Raw genomic sequence first — 16,202 nt, 5'->3', positions numbered from 1 at the left:
AAAATGTCATGGGTAATTTGATAGGGATTGCATTGAATCTGTAGATTGCTTTGGGTAGGATGGCCATTTTCACAATATTGATTTTTCCAATCCAGGAACATGGAATATCTTTCCATTTTTTTACATCTTCTTTGATTTCTTTGATTAAGGTTTTATAGTTCTCGGCATATAGGTCCTTTACCTCTTTGGTTAGGTGTATTCCGAGGTATTTGATTTTGTGAGGTACAATTTTAAAAGGTATCGTATTTTTGTATTCCTTTTCTAATGCTTCATTGCTGGTATACAGAAATGCAACTGACTTCTGAATGTTAATCTTATATCCTGCCACTTTGCTGAATTTATTAATCAGTTCAAGGAGTTTTGGGGTTGAGTCCTTAGGGTTTTCTAGGTATAGAATCATGTCATCTGCATACAGTGACAGTTTGATCTCTTCTCTTCCTATATGGATGCCTTTGATTTCTTTTGTTTGTCTAATTGCTGTGGCTAAGACTTCCAAAACGATGTTGAAGAGCAGTGGTGAGAGTGGGCATCCCTGTCTTGTTCCAGATTTGAGTGAGAAGGCTTTCAGTTTTTCCCCATTGAGGATTATATTTGCTGTGGGTTTATCATAAATGGCTTTGATTATATTCAGGAATGTTCCCTCTATACCCACTTTGGCGAGGGTCTTGATCATGAATGGATGTTGAACTTTGTCAAATGCTTTTTCTGCATCTATTGAGATGATCATATGATTTTTGACCTTTTTTTTGTTAATGTGGTGTATGATGTTGATTGATTTGCGTATGTTGAACCATCCTTGTGAACCTGGGATGAACCCAACCTGGTCATGGTGTATAATTTTTTTGATATGTTGTTGGATTCGGTTGGCTAAGATTTTGTTGAGAATTTTTGCATCTATATTCATCAATGATATTGGGCGATAGTTTTCTTTTTTGGTGGTATCTCTGCCTGGTTTTGGAATGAGGGTGATGGTGGCCTCATAGAATGTCTTTGGGAGTATTCCTTCTTCTTCAACCTTTTGAAAGAGTTTAAGGAGGATGGGCACCAATTCCTCTTTATATGTTTGATAGAATTCACCTGTGAAGCCATCTGGTCCTGGGCTTTTATTTGTAGGGAGTGATTTTATGACCTCTTCAATTTCATTTCTGGTGATTGGTCTGTTCAGTTGGTCTGTTTCTGCTTGATTCAGTTTTGGCAGGCTGTAAGATTCTAGAAAATTGTCCATTTCTTCCAGATTGTCAAACTTATTGCCATATAGTTGTTCATAGTATTCTCTTATGGTTTTTTGTATTTCTGCTGTATCCGTTGTGATTTCTCCTTTTTCATTTATAATTTTGGTGATTTGGGTTCTTTCTCTCCTCTTTTTAGTGAGTCTGGCCAGGGGTTTATCAATTTTGTTCACCTTTTCAAAGAACCAGCTCTTGGTTTTATTAATTTTCTCTATTGTTTTTTGAGTCTCTATTTTATTGATTTCTTCTTTGATCTTTACAATTTCCTTCCTTCTGCTGACTTTAGGACTTCTTTGTTCTTCTTTTTCTAATTCATTTAGGTGGAGGGTTAAGTTGTCAATTTGGGATCTTTCTTCTTTTTTGAGAAAGGCCTGTATTGCTATAAATTTCCCTCTGAGCACTGCTTTCGCAGCATCCCATAGATTTTGAGAGGTTGTGTCTTCATTATCATTTGTTTCAAGATAGTTTTTAATTTCCTTCTTGATTTCCTCATTGACCCATTGGTTTTTTAGTAGCATGTTGTTTAGTCTCCATGTAGTAGGTTTTTTCTCTTTCCTTTTCCCATGGTTGATTTCTAATTTCATGGCATTGTGGTCAGAGAAGATACTTGAGATAATTTCTATGCTCCTAAATTTATTGAGATTCGCTTTATGTCCCAATATGTGGTCGATTCTTGAGAATGTTCCATGAGCATTTGAGAAGAATGTGTATTCTGATTTTTTTGGATGTAGTGTCCTGAAGATATCAATTAAGTCTAACTTTTCTATTGTTTCCTTTAAGATCTCTGTTGCTTTATTGGTTTTCTGTCTAGAGGATCTGTCCATTGATGTGAGGGGGGTATTTAGGTCTCCTACTATGATTGTATTCTCATCAATATCTCCCTTTATGTCTGTTAATATTTGTTGTATGTATCTGGGTGCTCCTATGTTTGGGGCATATATGTTGATGATAGTAACATCCTCTCCTTGGATGGATCCCTTAATCATTAAATAGTGTCCTTCTTTGTCTTTCTTTATGTCTTTTGTTTTAAAGTCTATTTTGTCTGATATGAGCGTTGCAACTCCTGCTTTTCTGTCATGTCTATTGGCATGAAATACTTTTCCCCAGCCTTTCACTTTCAATCTATATGTATCTTTTGTCCTAAGGTGAGTTTCTTGTAGGCAGCATATTGAAGGTTTTTGCCGTTTTATCCACTCAGCCATTCTGTGTCTTTTGATTGGGGCATTCAGTCCATTGACATTTAAGGTGATAATTGATAGATGATTATTTATTGCCATTTGATCCTCGTGTTCCAGTTGATTCTATGGTTCTCCATTCTTCCTTTCTTTTTTTTTTTTTTTTTTTTTTTTTTTTGGTTGGATGGTCTCCTGTTATTATCTGCTTGAGTGTATTTTTTTTTCATTTTTTGCAAATGCAATATTTGGTTTTGGCTTGTGGTTGCCCTGTTTTTTAAGTATGCTAACCCCTTCCCATAATTGTGTGTTTTAGCCTGATGGTCCTGTAAGTTCAAACACTTCATTATTATATTAAAATTAAGAAGAGAGACATACATACAAACAAAAAGGATTATTTACCTCCTAACATCCCTTGCCCACATTTTATGGTTTTGATGACTCTTTTATTTTTTTCTTTTTAATTTTATTTTGTTTGAAGCATGTTCATGATTAAATCTGTATGCTGGCTTATTTGAATGACTGCTCTCTGATTGTATCTTCCTCTGTCCTAGTTCTTCCTCTTCTTCTTCTTCTTTTTTTTTTTTTTTTTCTTTTCTTTTTTCTTCCCTTTCCTTCCTTTCTTTTGGTTTAGAGAAGCCCTTTCAATATTTCCTTTAACCTGGGTTTTGTGTTGCTGTATTCTTTAAGTTTTTGTTTGTTGGGAAAAATTTTTATTTCCCCTTCTATTTTAAATGATATTCTTGCTGGATAAAGTATTCTAGGTTGCATATTTTTTCCTTTGAGCACTTTAAATATCTCTTGCCATTCCCTCCTGGCCTGTAGTGTTTCTGTAGAGAAATCAGCTGATATTCTTATGGGGGTTCCCTTGTAGGTAACATTCTGTTTTTCTCTTGCTGCCTTTAGGATCCTCTCTTTATCACTAACTTTTGCCATTTTTATTATGATGTGTCTTGGTGTGGGTCTGTTTGGGTTCAGTTTGTTTGGGGCCCTCTGTGCTTCTTGTATCTTGAATCCAGTATCCTTTAGATTTGGGAAGTTTCCAGCGATAATTTCTTCAAATATATTTTCCATTCCCTTATCTTTTTCTACTCCTTCTGGAATTCCTATTATGCGTAGATTGGCCCACTTTATATTATCCCATAGGTCTCTTATATTGCTTTCCAGTTTTTTGATTCGGTTTTCTGTCTGTTGACCAGATTGAGTGATTTCCATTATTCTATCTTCCATATCACTGATTCGTTCTTCTGCATTATTCATTCTGGTTTTTACTGCCCCTAGTTCAGTTTGCATCTCTGCAAATGAATGTTCTAGTTTTTCTTGGCTCCTCCTTATATTTTCTAGCTCCTTTCTGAGGGTATCTGCATTGCTGTTCATATCTTCTCTTAATTCCTTCAGTATTTTCACTATTTCTCTTTTGAACTCCAGGTCTGTCAGACTGCAGAGATCAGTTTCATTGTTGACTGTTTTAGGTGAGTTCTCCTGTTGGTTTGACTGGGGGTGGTTTCTCAGCTTCTTCATCTTGCTTGTTGTCTTCTTTCTCCTGAGGGAGTTGTACTCTCCGTTATCGGGTAGTGTTTGCCTTGTCACTGCCGTGGAATATTTCCTGAGGGCTGTCGTTGTTGGTCAATCTTTTTTTGAGGCAGTGTGGCTTTTCTGGAGTGTTGATGGGACTAACAGTGTTTCTTTGAAGCAAAGGAGGACTTCCTGAGGGCAGACAGGACTGGGAGGTCCACCCCACGATGGTAGCAGATTTCACTTGGTTCTCAGCACCCTCTGGGGTCTTGGGCGGGTAGCAGGGCCCTTGGAGACTCAAGAGGTTCCTCCCCAGGGCAGCCCGATTCAGAAAGACCGTCTGAGATCTTTTCCCGATTCCGCCAGGCTTGTTGCAGCTTTTCTGGGCTGCAGGGGGTCCTGCCTGGAGCTGGCAGTCCTATGCAGCTGGTCCACTAGGTCTCAGCACCCCTTGGGGTCTTGGGCGAGTAGCAGGGCCTTTGGAGACTCAAGAGGCTCCTCCCCAGAACAGCCCGACTCAGAAAGACCGTCTGAGATCTTTTCCCAATTCGGCCAGGCTTGTTGCAGCTTTTCTGGGCTGCAGGGGGTCCTGCCTGGAGCTGGCAGTCCTATGCAGCTGGTCCACTAGGTCTCAGCACCCCTTGGGGTCTTGGGCGGGTAGCAGGGCCCTTGGAGACTCAAGAGGCTCCTCCCCAGGGCAGCCCGATTCAGAAAGACCGTTTGAGATCTTTTCCCGATTCGGCCAGGCTTGTTGCAGCTTTTCTGGGCTGCAGGGGGTCCTGCCTGGAGCTGGCAGTCCTATGCAGCTGGTCCACTAGGTCTCAGCACCCCCTGGGGTCTTGGGCGGGTAGCAGGGCCCTTGGAGACTCAAGAGGCTCCTCCCCAGGACAGCCCGACTCAGAAAGACCGTCTGAGATCTTTTCCCGATTCGGCCAGGCTTGTTGCAGCTTTTCTGGGCTGCAGGGGGTCCTGCCTGGAGCTGGCAGTCCTATGCAGCTGGTCCCCTAGGTCTTAGCACCCCCTGGGGTCTTGGGCGTGTAGCAAGGCCCTTGGAGACTCAAGAGGCTCCTCCCCGGGGGAGCCCGTCTCAGAAAAACCGTCGGAGAATTAGGTCGATCTATTCACGGCCTGGCTAGGCTTGTTCTAGCTTTTCTGGGCTGCAGGCCTTTTCTAGGGGGCTGGTGGTGTTTGGTGCTGCTCTGTGGAAGTGTAGCCCCTCCAAAGGGCAAGCAGGCCTGTGCAGGGAGAGCCCCTGCGGTGGTAGGCTTCAGGCAATTGTTGAGGCCAGCCCTCCTGGATGGCAGGCAGCCCCAGGTTCGGCGAGAGCGTAGGGGGTGGCGGGGGTGGGGGGAGGGAATGCACTGGGAAGCACAGCTTTCTGCTAGCTAGCGGGCCTGTAAGCTTGCTGTGGCGTGGGGGGTATTCTATGGGGACCCACCCCTTCTTCTCTCCCCTCCCCAGCACGGGCGCAGACCAGGCTCTTCTCCCAGGTTCCCTCTGAGGCGGCTTTCCACTTCCCCGCCCCTAGAGTATTGCTCCCTTCCTCTGCGACAGCTTTGTTTTCTAGTCTCCCAGGCAGTCTCTGCCCCGTCAAATGGTTTAGAGACCTCCCAAGCAGTTTCCGCTCTTCCCCGCCCCCCTAGCCCGGGGACTAATCTCTGGAGCCGAGGTCTCGGTGCCCAGCCCCCACCCAGGCGGCGCCCCCCGGCCCTTTCTTGGGGACTAACCTTCGGAGGCGAGGTCTCGGTGCCCAGCCCCAACCCAGGCGTCCCCCGGCCCCCTCTCGGGGACCAACCTTCAGAGCTGAGGTCTCGGTGCCCAGCCCCCACCCAGGCGTCCCCCGGCCCTTTCCCGGGGACTAACCTCTGGAGCCGAGGATTCGGTGCCCAGCCCCCACCCAGGCGTCTCAATTTTTGGTGACTGTGCCCGTAGTTCAGATGGTCTGTTGGGTTCTTGATCGTTTTTCCGTACTCCGACTTACTGCTACACTCTTCTCTGCATCTGGAGATTCCTCCGGTTCGTTTGATCTTTCCCCCGGTAGGAGACTTTCCAGGGTGCGGGATCCCTTTCTCCTCCGCAGTTCCCTTTCGGGAGCGCCCGTCCCGCTCGGATTCACCTTCTCTCACTCTCCTCTTTTCTCCCGTTCTGCCCAATAATGTCACGAACTTCTTGCCGTTATTGGAGTTTAGGTTCCTCTGCCAGCGATTGGTTGTTGTTCTGTGCGAGTCATTTCTTCTGTAGATGTGCTTTTTTTGTTGTGTTTGTGGGAGAGGGCGAGCGTGTCCCCCTACTCCTCCGCCATCTTGTCCTCCTCCCTCCTAAGAGATATTTCTAACTTAGAGCACTATATCTGGAGTTTTTCTTTTTCTTTTTTTTTTTTAACCTAAACAGATCTGGACCCAATTTTCTTTCTTTTTTTTTTAATATTTTTTTTTTATTTTCCCACTGTACAGCAAGGGGGTCAGGTTATCCTTACATGTATACATTACAATTACATTTTTTCCCCCATCCTTTCTTCTGTTGCAACATGAGTATCTAGACATAGTTCTCAATGCTATTCAGCAGGATCTCCTTTGGAGTTTTTCAAATCAGTGTTATATATATATTTTTAATCTCTTATAGGTGAAATGAATCAGAAGTATAAGGAGCTAAAAAAAAGGGAGGAAAATATGGACAGTAAGTGATAATATTTTATATGTGAAAATGTTATAGTCTCAGCTGTTCATTTGTACTAAAGCAGAAATCTCATTTTGGGAAGATGCAAAAGTGCAGAAGTGTGGACATCCAAAGAATTTGCCTTGAAGTGTTACTAAATATATAGCATAGTTTAGGGATGGGTAGAGAATTCTAGAAATATTTTGTATGTGTATATGTACGTATATGACTGTTTGTACATCAGAGATAAGATTCTAAAGCTAAAATTTACATTTATAGTCTGACTAGAGAGTCTGTAGAACACGTGATTGAATATTGAATATTCTCTATTACATGCTTCACTATGTTCAACTTTAACATCTTTCACTTTTTTGTAGCTTTTCATAATACTTATTATTTATTAGCCTTTACCTCTGATTTTGTTACTTGCTTCTATCACTAACTGAAACTTTAGTAGCCTGCTGTTATAGCTTCTCATTCACTTTTTCAAAAAAACCTGAAAAAAAAATCTAAATTTGACTTTGTAAGTAGATCTTCACTTATGTTGTGCATTCAGAAATTTATCAAAATTGACTATATAAACTATTACTGGTTTCCTTTTAAAATTATCATTTTTCTAGAATCTGACATTTTATAGGTCTAATGTCAGTTGTTACCTTCATAGAAGCATGTTCTAAAACAGCAATTTCCAACTCTGGTTTAACAATATCTCAAGATTTCTTTAAAAATCTCAACAAGTACCAAAATTATCTCAAAATTAATTTATTGTTTCATACTAATAATAAAGTTATTTTAAGTTAATTTTTAGAAGATCCATAAAATACTTTGAATATAAATTAGAACAAATTATGTACTAATTCTGTATAAGTTACTAAACTTATTTAGTTGAGATTATTCAGAATTATAGGTAAAATACTCATTTTTAAGTAAAAAAGGTAATTAGTAATAATTTCAGAAGTAAAATTAGTGGCTAATGGTAATAATGGCAGATGTAACAAGGAGATCCTAGTGTAAAAACATAGGATTTATTCTGATCTCCATTTTATCAACTGTTACTTCTGGGCCTGTATTTATAAATTTTTAGTTTACTTGTATTGACATAACAGTTAAACTTTAAAAGTTTGAAAGTATGTAGAAATATTCTTATTGAATAATTTAATTACCTTTGGGTTAATAAAAAATTAAAGTGGTAATTTGAAATTTGCTTTGAGGAGTTCCCGTTGTGGAGCAGTGGAAACAAATCCATGAACCATGAGGTTGCGGGTTCCATCCCTGGCCTCCCTCAGTGGGTTAAGGCTCCAGCATCGCCGTGAGCTGTGGTGTATGTAGGTCGCAGACTCGGCTCAGATCTGGTTGCTGTGGCTCTGGCGTAGGCTGGTGGCTAGAGCTCCGATTAGACCCCTAGCCTGGCAACCTCCATATGCCAATGGTGCGGCCCTAAAAAGACAAAAAGTAAATAAAATAAAATTTACTTTGAATTTCTAAAATGTACTCTTCAGACCTACAAATCAGAGTTTATATAGTCTTTAACTAATCAGTAGTAGTCTCTCATCATATTTTTCAATCATCAGCTTTTATGGAGACTTTTGAGGAAACTAAGAATCAGGAACTGGAAAGGAAGGTACAGATAGAAGCTAACATTGTTGCACTTTTGGAGCACTCTAGTCGAGTAAGTACCTTGTGCCTGTCTTGGTGTCTTCATTATTTTTACTGTGATTACCTTTCTAAATGCAACTCAAAAACTGCAACTTAGAGTTCCTGTTGTAGCTCAGTGCTAACGAACGTGACTAGTGTCATGAGCATGTGGGTTTGATCCCTAGCCTTGCTCAGGGGGTTGAGCATCCAGCATTGTTGTAAGCTGTGGTGTAGGTCGCAGATGTAGCTCAGATACCATGTCGCTGTGGCTGTGGCATAGGCGGGCAACTGCAGTTCCAGCTGAGGCTCCTAGCCCAGGAACTTCCATATACTGCAGGTATGGCCTTAAAAAAGCAAACAAAACAAAACAAAGCAAAGCTGCAACTCATTGTTATGTAAGAGTACAGGATACCTACTGAGTATCTTGATTCATCAAAAAATATTTATTGAGCAGCTATTAATATGTGGTATCATAGGAGGAAAAATGCATGGTCTCCCTTCAGTATTTTAAGTGAGGAAGTTTCCATTGTGGAATTCTGTGGGTTATGAATCCAACTAGTATCCATGAGGATGCTGGTTCAATCCCTGGCGTTGCTCAGTGGGTTGAGAATCTGGTTACCGTGGGTTGAGAATGCCGTTACCTGTGGTGTAGGTCGAAGTTGCAGCTGGGATTCCCCCGTTGCTGATTCAAACCCTAGCCTGGGAACTTCCATATGACACAAGTGTGGCCCTAAAAAGCAAAAAAAAAAAAAAAAAAAAAAAAAAAAAAACCACAAAAAAAAACACAAAACACAAGAATCCAGTGAGTTCCTAAAATAGTATAATTGATTTTTTTCTACAGTGAAATAAAGTAAATGTAAAAGAAACAATCTGAATTTTAATTTAGCTCCTCCTTATTGAGAAAACCTGATTTTAAATCTCTCTGTATTCTTTTATAAAATATGTATAATGAATGATATATGTTTAAAAAATACCCTTTCAAAACATCCAACTTTTTAGCATCATTTTAAAGACTTGTATTGGAAAGTTAAATCAGTGGAATTTTTTTCCATTTTTATTTCTCTGCAAATACAGAATATAAATCGTATGAAACAGATATCCTCTATCACTAATCAAGAGCTAAAGATGATGCAGGATGATCTCAATTTTAAATCTACTGAAATGCAGAAATCACAAAGTACAGCTCGGAATCTGACTTCAGGTGAGAAAACAACCTAGATTTTAATATGCTTTTTTTCTTTAACAAAGTGAAACCTTTAAAATATAATGTTATTCTCTTTTATTTTCTTTTGAAAATTGAGGATATAATTTACTGTTGCCTGTTGCTACAGTAAGTCATAGGCTTAGAATTTTGTGTAACTTGTCATATCAACTTAAGAGTAATTCCTTGGGAAATTCTCATTCATTTAATTTTTTTAATTCATTGATATATATTTATTTTTTTATATATAATGGCTTTTATTTTTTTCCATTATACCTGGTTTACAGTGTTCTGTCAGTTTTCTACTGTACAGCATGTTGACCCAGTTACACATACATGTATACATTCTTTTTTCACACATTATCATGATCCATCATAAGTGACCAGACATAGTTCCCAGTGCTACACAGTAGGATCTCATTGCTTATCCATTCCAAAGGCAATAGTCTGCATCTATTAACCCCAAGCTCCCAGTCCATCCCACTCCCTCCCCCACCCCCTTGGCAACCACAAGTCTATTCCTCTAAGTCCATGATTTTCTTTTCTGTGGAAAGTTTCATTTGTGCCATCTGTTCAATTCCAGATATAAGTGATATCATATGGTATTTGTCTTTGTCTTTCTGACTCATTTCACTCAGTATGATAGTCTCTAGTTCCATCCATGTTGCTGCAAATGACATGATTTTGTTCTTTTTTATGACCAAATAGTATTCCATTGTGTATATATACCACATCTTCTTAATCCATTCATCTGTCGATGGACATTTAGGTTGTTTCCATGTCTTGGTTATTGTGAATAGTGCTGCAATGAACATGTGGGTGCCTGTGTCTTTTTTAAGGAAAGTTTTATCTGGATAAATGCCCAAGAGTGGGATTGCTGGGTCATATGGTAGTTCTATGTATAGTTTTCTAAGGTACCTCCATACAGTTCTCCATAGTGGTTGTACCACGTTACATTCCCACCAACAGTGGAGGAGGGTTCCTCTCCAGCATTTGTTCTTTGTGGACTTATTAATGATGGCCATTCTGACTGGTGTGAGGTGGTATCTCATGGTAGTTTTGATTTGCATTTCTCTAATAATCAGTGATGTTGAGCATTTTTTCATGTGTTTGTTGGCCATCTGTATATCTTCCTTGGAGAAATGTCTCTTCACATCTTTTGCCCATTTTTCAACTGGGTTGTTGGCTTTTTTGACAAGTGTTTGCATAGCAAAGGAAACCAAAAAGAAAACAAGAAGACAACTTACAGAATGGGAGAAAATAGTTTCAAATGATGCAGCTGACAAGACCAAGGGCTTAATCTCTAAAATATACAAGCAACTTATACAACTCATTCATTTAATTTTTATTGAATATTTTCTCTATGCCTTTGCTATTCCTAAGTATATAGAGATTAAAAAAAAAAAAAATCCAAGAGTTCCCATGTGGCTCAGCATTGCCACTGCAGCGGCTTCAGTTGCTGCTGTGGTGTGGATTCTCTCCCTGGCCTGGGAACTTCCATGTGCCATGGGTGCAGAAAAAAAAAAAAAATCCAGTCTCTTTCCTCAAGAAACTTTGAATCTGGTGGAATGACAAACAGCTGAAATAAAATGCAACAGTGCTGTGATAGAAGCATAAAGAGCAATGGAAATGATAGGGCTCATATCCCCCCTGGTCTTGGGTAGCTAGGAGAGGTATTCTAGAGGTGGTAATATTTTAATTATAATTAGTTTCAGCCATTATGTCCAACATAAGACTAGAGTAGCACTGTCCAAAAAAATGTAATGCCAGCCACATATAATATAGATGGACAATTGTTACTGTATATATTTAAGTATACTTTATCTGCCCAGATTTGTTTAGAGTTTGTTTTCTATAGTTTTATTTGTACATCCGAATACTTGGCATACAATTCAGATATACAAATAAAACTATAGAACATGAACTCTAGAGGTAATTAGAGGAGGTAATTTTAAATTTGGTTTATACCTACTACAGTCTATGAGTATTTGTTAATTGTGATAAAAAACATGTAACATAAAGTTTACCATCCTAACCATCTGTAAGTATATGGTATAGCAGTGTTAACTATCTTGACGTTATTATGCAACAGATCTTTAGAACATATTAATCTTACAAAACTGAAATTTATACCCACTGAAAAACTCCCTCTTTCCTTCTCCTCCTAAGCCTCTGCTAACCACACTCTACTTTGTAACCACTTTAGATACCTCAGATAAGTGGAATCATGCAGCATTTGTCTTTTTGTGACTAGTTCAGTTCACTTTTCATATTGTCCTCAAGGTTCATCTATGTTATATATGATAACATATGACATATATATGATAACATATGACAGGGTTTCCTTTTCAAAGGCTGAATAATCCTCCATAGTATGTACATAGCCATTTTCATTATTCATTGATTTGTTGAAGGACCTTTATGTTGTTTTCACCTCTAGACTATTATGAATCATTCTGCAGTGAACACAAGTGTGCAAATCCTATTTTAAGTTCTTTTGGATGTAAGCAACAATGAGTATTTTTACATCTTTATTTTATAAGCTAAAGAATTTTATGTTTAATTACCTCATCTGAGAAACTTCTGTTATGTCTTTTAGACCATAGTTTTAAGTTTTTCATTTGTCTATGGTTGATATTAATTCAGCAAGCCATTACCTCCTTTAAGCAAGCTTCATATAATTCCTTTCAATAAATATACATTTTTTTAGGGTAAATTATCAATACCAGCAAATGAATTCAATAATTAGGACTTCGTTTTCCTTCATCATGGTCTATCCTAAGATATTGGATATAGTTCCCTGTGCTACAGAGTGGACCTCATTGTTTATCCACTCTAAATGTAATAATTTGCATCTACTAACCCCAGATTTCCAGTCCATCCCACTCATTCCCTCCTCCCCCTTGGGAACCTCAGGTCTGTTCTCCATGTCTGTGAGTCTGTCTCTGTTTTGTACATAGGTTCATTTGTGCCATATTTTAGATTCCATGGTATTTGTCTTTCTCTTTCTGACTTCACTTAGTATGATAATTTCTATTTGCTGCATTTCTTCTTAAAAGCTAGTCATTATATTTTCTCCCAGAGATGTAAACTTGAAAAAGAATGAGAATTGGCTTCAGTGGACATAAAAATCTAGTTTGTTACTATGATAAGAATTTTACTGGAAGTTTCCCTTATTGAAGTTTGAATTCTCTAATCACTACAATTAATTTCATTTACTCAGTTATTTTAAGTATTAATTTAAGCCAAGCATATAAACTATTTGTCCTCTCTATCTTTAACACCACCCTCCACAAGACATTTCTTGTATATGAAAATCACCGTAAGAGATTTACAATACTCTTATTCATCTCTAATTTTACATTTCCCTTTTGTGAATTGCCTCCCTTTGGCCCTTGAAATTATAACTGGAACTCACCTGACTTTCTTATGTGTACTTTATTCTTCTTAATGGGGAAATATCACTTCCAAGGGGGCAAAATTATTCCTTGGGAGGAGGGCAAACAAAAATCTCAGACACTGTAATGGTCTGTAGCCCTCAAAAGGGTCACTGTTCATAAACAGATATACATCTGTAATATGAAAAAATCACTGGAGGAGGTGATTGGGAAAACAATAGTTCACAGAAGCCTCCTTAGGGGGACAATAATGAAAAAAAAAAAGATTAAGAAACACTGATAAACTACATGAGTAAAGAGGCAAGGAACCTGTCAGCAATAGTTTTTATTTATATTTTTGGAACGGAAACTCCAGGGAATAAACAAATACGCTGATGGCAGAATATTTCAGGAACATTTCCCCAGGTCAAAGTGGTTCCTTCTGAGATTTTGCTACTATGTACACACTGCTTGGTAAACTTTGCAACTTCATAGCATATCAGAAGGAACTAGTCTGCATCCTCTTCCTGTCTCTTCTCTTGGTGAAGCTTTTAGCTTTTTATGGGGACCTGCTGTTAAAGGAAGATAAACTTTACCCTATACCAACCAATCATTTTCTCCTTTTCTCTAGGAAAAGCAGTACATGTACTTTTTAAATGTATTTTCCTAATATATCTTTAAATTAAACTGTGGTTAGATTTATATAATTTTTTCACCTAACAGCCAAAATATACAAAGTACATTTCCTATTTAGAGCATTGAAACACCATAAGCCCTAGTGATTTTGATTCAGCACTTTGATTGTCATCTTAACTATTTCCAACACTAGTAGAGATATTAATCCAATAAAACAAGCCCTGTTTACAACATATAAGTCCATATTAAGTCTTTAAAAATGACATGTAAGTCATTGTGTTGCGTCTTAAGGCTCCTTAAAGGGACAAAAGGAAATACTCGCATTTAATTATATGAACTGAAAACAAATTTGATTGGTAACAACCTCCTTTCTTAAATGAAAGTTTTTTGCAGCTTTTTTCTTTTACTATTTGGTATTTTATACTCTATGTGACTTTTGTTATATTCATAAGTAGAAGAGTCACACAATTCTTGAACATGATACTTTTATTATATTGTCATCTTTCGAGTACATCTTTCTGGTAGCAGAGGAAGGTTTGATAGCTTTTTATTTTAGTTTCCATTAGAGACTCTATACAGATAATAAAATTTAATTCCAAGTAAAATTTGCTATGTCTTATATGAAGAAATCAATTTACTGATTGCCTGCCCTGTATAGGAGAGACATTCTGGTAAGAAAGAATGTCAAAAACCCATGTATAAACTCAAGCCAAATCCTAATCTGCCTACTGAAATATGTATGCATTGAGTAGACTTTATGGAACCTAGGAAAATGCAGCAGCTAGAAGTTAAAAGAACTGAGTACAGAGATTTCAGATGCTTCTAAGGAGAAAAATTTAGTTTTATTTAGTTCAGCAAAGTTTATTGCTCATTTATAACATAAATCAACACTCTTCAAATAAGCACAGAAGAATACAGAGTTTATACGACATATCATTTGAAGTGTCCATTATACTATAAAAATTTACTAAATGTGAAGAAAGAATAAAATGTGAGTCAAGGGGGAAAAGCAGTCACTGTACACAGAACATGAGATAATCCAATCCAGAAGTTGAAATGAAAAGAAAAGGACTTTAAAAGTTTATAAACATACCTAAGGACTTGAGGAAAAATTCCAACAGAATAAATGAACAGATGGAGAATCTCACAGAGCAATGGAAATTACAAAAAAGAACCAAATGAAAATTTCTAGAGTTGCAGATATAACTAAAATGAAAAATTCACTGACCCTAACAGAAGATTGGAGGCAGCAGAAAAAAAAATCAGTGAATTTAAAGATAAATCAATAGAAATTATCTAATCTGAAGAAGAAAACATAATGAACAGAGCCTAAATGACCTGTGGGACAATATCAAGAGTAATTAGAGTCCCAGAAGGAGAGAAGGGACAGAGAATGGGAAAGAGAAGATAGTTGAATAATGGCTGAAGATTTCCTCAATTTGATGAAAAACTTAATTGTATGGATCTAAGAAGTGCTTTGAACCCCAAACAGGGTTAATATAAACATTCCTAACCCAAATCCCTATTTCTTGAGTCCCTACAGATCTTTCCTGCATTATTTCTTTCTTTATTTTTATTTGACATAACTATATCTTATATATACAGTCTTCTTCCATTGGAATATAAGTTCTTTGTTCATTGCCAAATCCACAGGTCTATTTTCCTGGCACAGAAAAAGCATTTAATAAATATTGTTTAATGAAAAAAAAATCCTCATCAGTCTAAGATTTCTTGCCTAGATAACTGAATCAACACTTAACTGGTCTTTCTGTACATAGTATGCTATTCCTATTAATTGTCCACATTGCAACCAGAGTGAATTTTCTAAAATTTAATTATGTCACTCTCTGATTTAAAACTCATTGACGACATGCCATAGCCCTTAGCATAAAGTCTCAACTCCCTATCTTTACTTAAAAAGCCCTTCATGAACTGAAATCCTGATTTTTTCAGTTTTATCTCCCACCACCATCCAGTCTGAACTTTGGCTTCTAGTCATACTGAACTTCTGATATTTGCTCCAGACCTTTTTGTACATATTGACTATTTACTTTGGAACACTCACTTTTTTCTGTTTGGTTGATTCCTAATTCTTAAGACCTTAGTTAAAAGGTATGTCTTTAGAGAATTCTTTTGTACAAAATCACATACTCTGTGATACGCTAGATTACTCTTTTCATAGTAGTTATCCAGTTTGCTGTAAAGCTTATTTAATTTCCTAATTTAACCTCTAGAATATAGCTCCTTGAGTGAAAACAATGTTTCTGTTTATTTCCATTATATTCTTGGCACCTGGCACATAGTAAATGCTCAATACCTTTGAAAGAAAGAATGAGATACACACACACACACACGCATACACACTCGTGTGCATTAATGGATTCTGTATTTGTAAATTTGCCTTATCACTAAAATTAATTTGTAAACCCAAACTCATATTTACAGCAAGTTCATGATCATTTGTGGACACATGCAAAGGTAAAAAATTTGAATGCTTGAGTTCCTAGCAGAAATTGAATAAGACAACACTGTTCATTCTTGCTTTAGTTTTTATACTATAAACAAGTATCCTTTTCGTGGTATATTATTTAATGGCACTTTTAAAAACCACATTTTTGTTCTTTTTGTTGGTGATTTAGCTATTTAAAATGGCCCCCAAGTATAGTGCTGAAGTGTTGGCTAGTGTTCGTAAGCCCAAGGCTGTGATGTGTGTAACAGAGAAGATATATCTGCTAGATAGGCTCTGTTCAGTCATAAGCTGGCCTTGAGTTCAGTGTTAAAA

At 37.7% G+C, this 16,202-nt stretch overlaps 1 protein-coding gene across 6 annotated transcripts in view; it reads left to right on the top strand.

The window, feature by feature from the left end:
* The window catches only part of IFT74 (intraflagellar transport 74), a 94,798-nt gene that overhangs the window by 71,745 nt on the left and 6,851 nt on the right, over window positions 1–16,202 (top strand). For all 6 annotated transcript variants that reach the window (XR_014820543.1, XM_005654488.4, XM_084983319.1 and 3 more), the window contains 3 exons: window positions 6,539–6,592; window positions 8,143–8,240; window positions 9,281–9,407. Coding sequence is in view for 5 of the 6 variants with exons in the window: in XM_005654488.4 (XP_005654545.1) it covers window positions 6,539–6,592; window positions 8,143–8,240; window positions 9,281–9,407 (279 nt within the window). In the remaining variant the exon portion in view is untranslated. The remainder of the gene's footprint in view (window positions 1–6,538; window positions 6,593–8,142; window positions 8,241–9,280; window positions 9,408–16,202) is intronic.

Source organism: Sus scrofa, chromosome 1 (genome assembly GCF_054392235.1).
Source record: "Sus scrofa isolate SSC_HxYL_T2T_F1_AM1 chromosome 1, Sscrofa_HxYL_maternal_Yorkshire_Landrace_v2.0, whole genome shotgun sequence".
Lineage (NCBI taxonomy): Eukaryota > Metazoa > Chordata > Mammalia > Artiodactyla > Suidae > Sus > Sus scrofa.
Note: the sequence above shows the minus strand (reverse complement) of the source record. Positions and strands in the feature narration are given on the sequence as shown.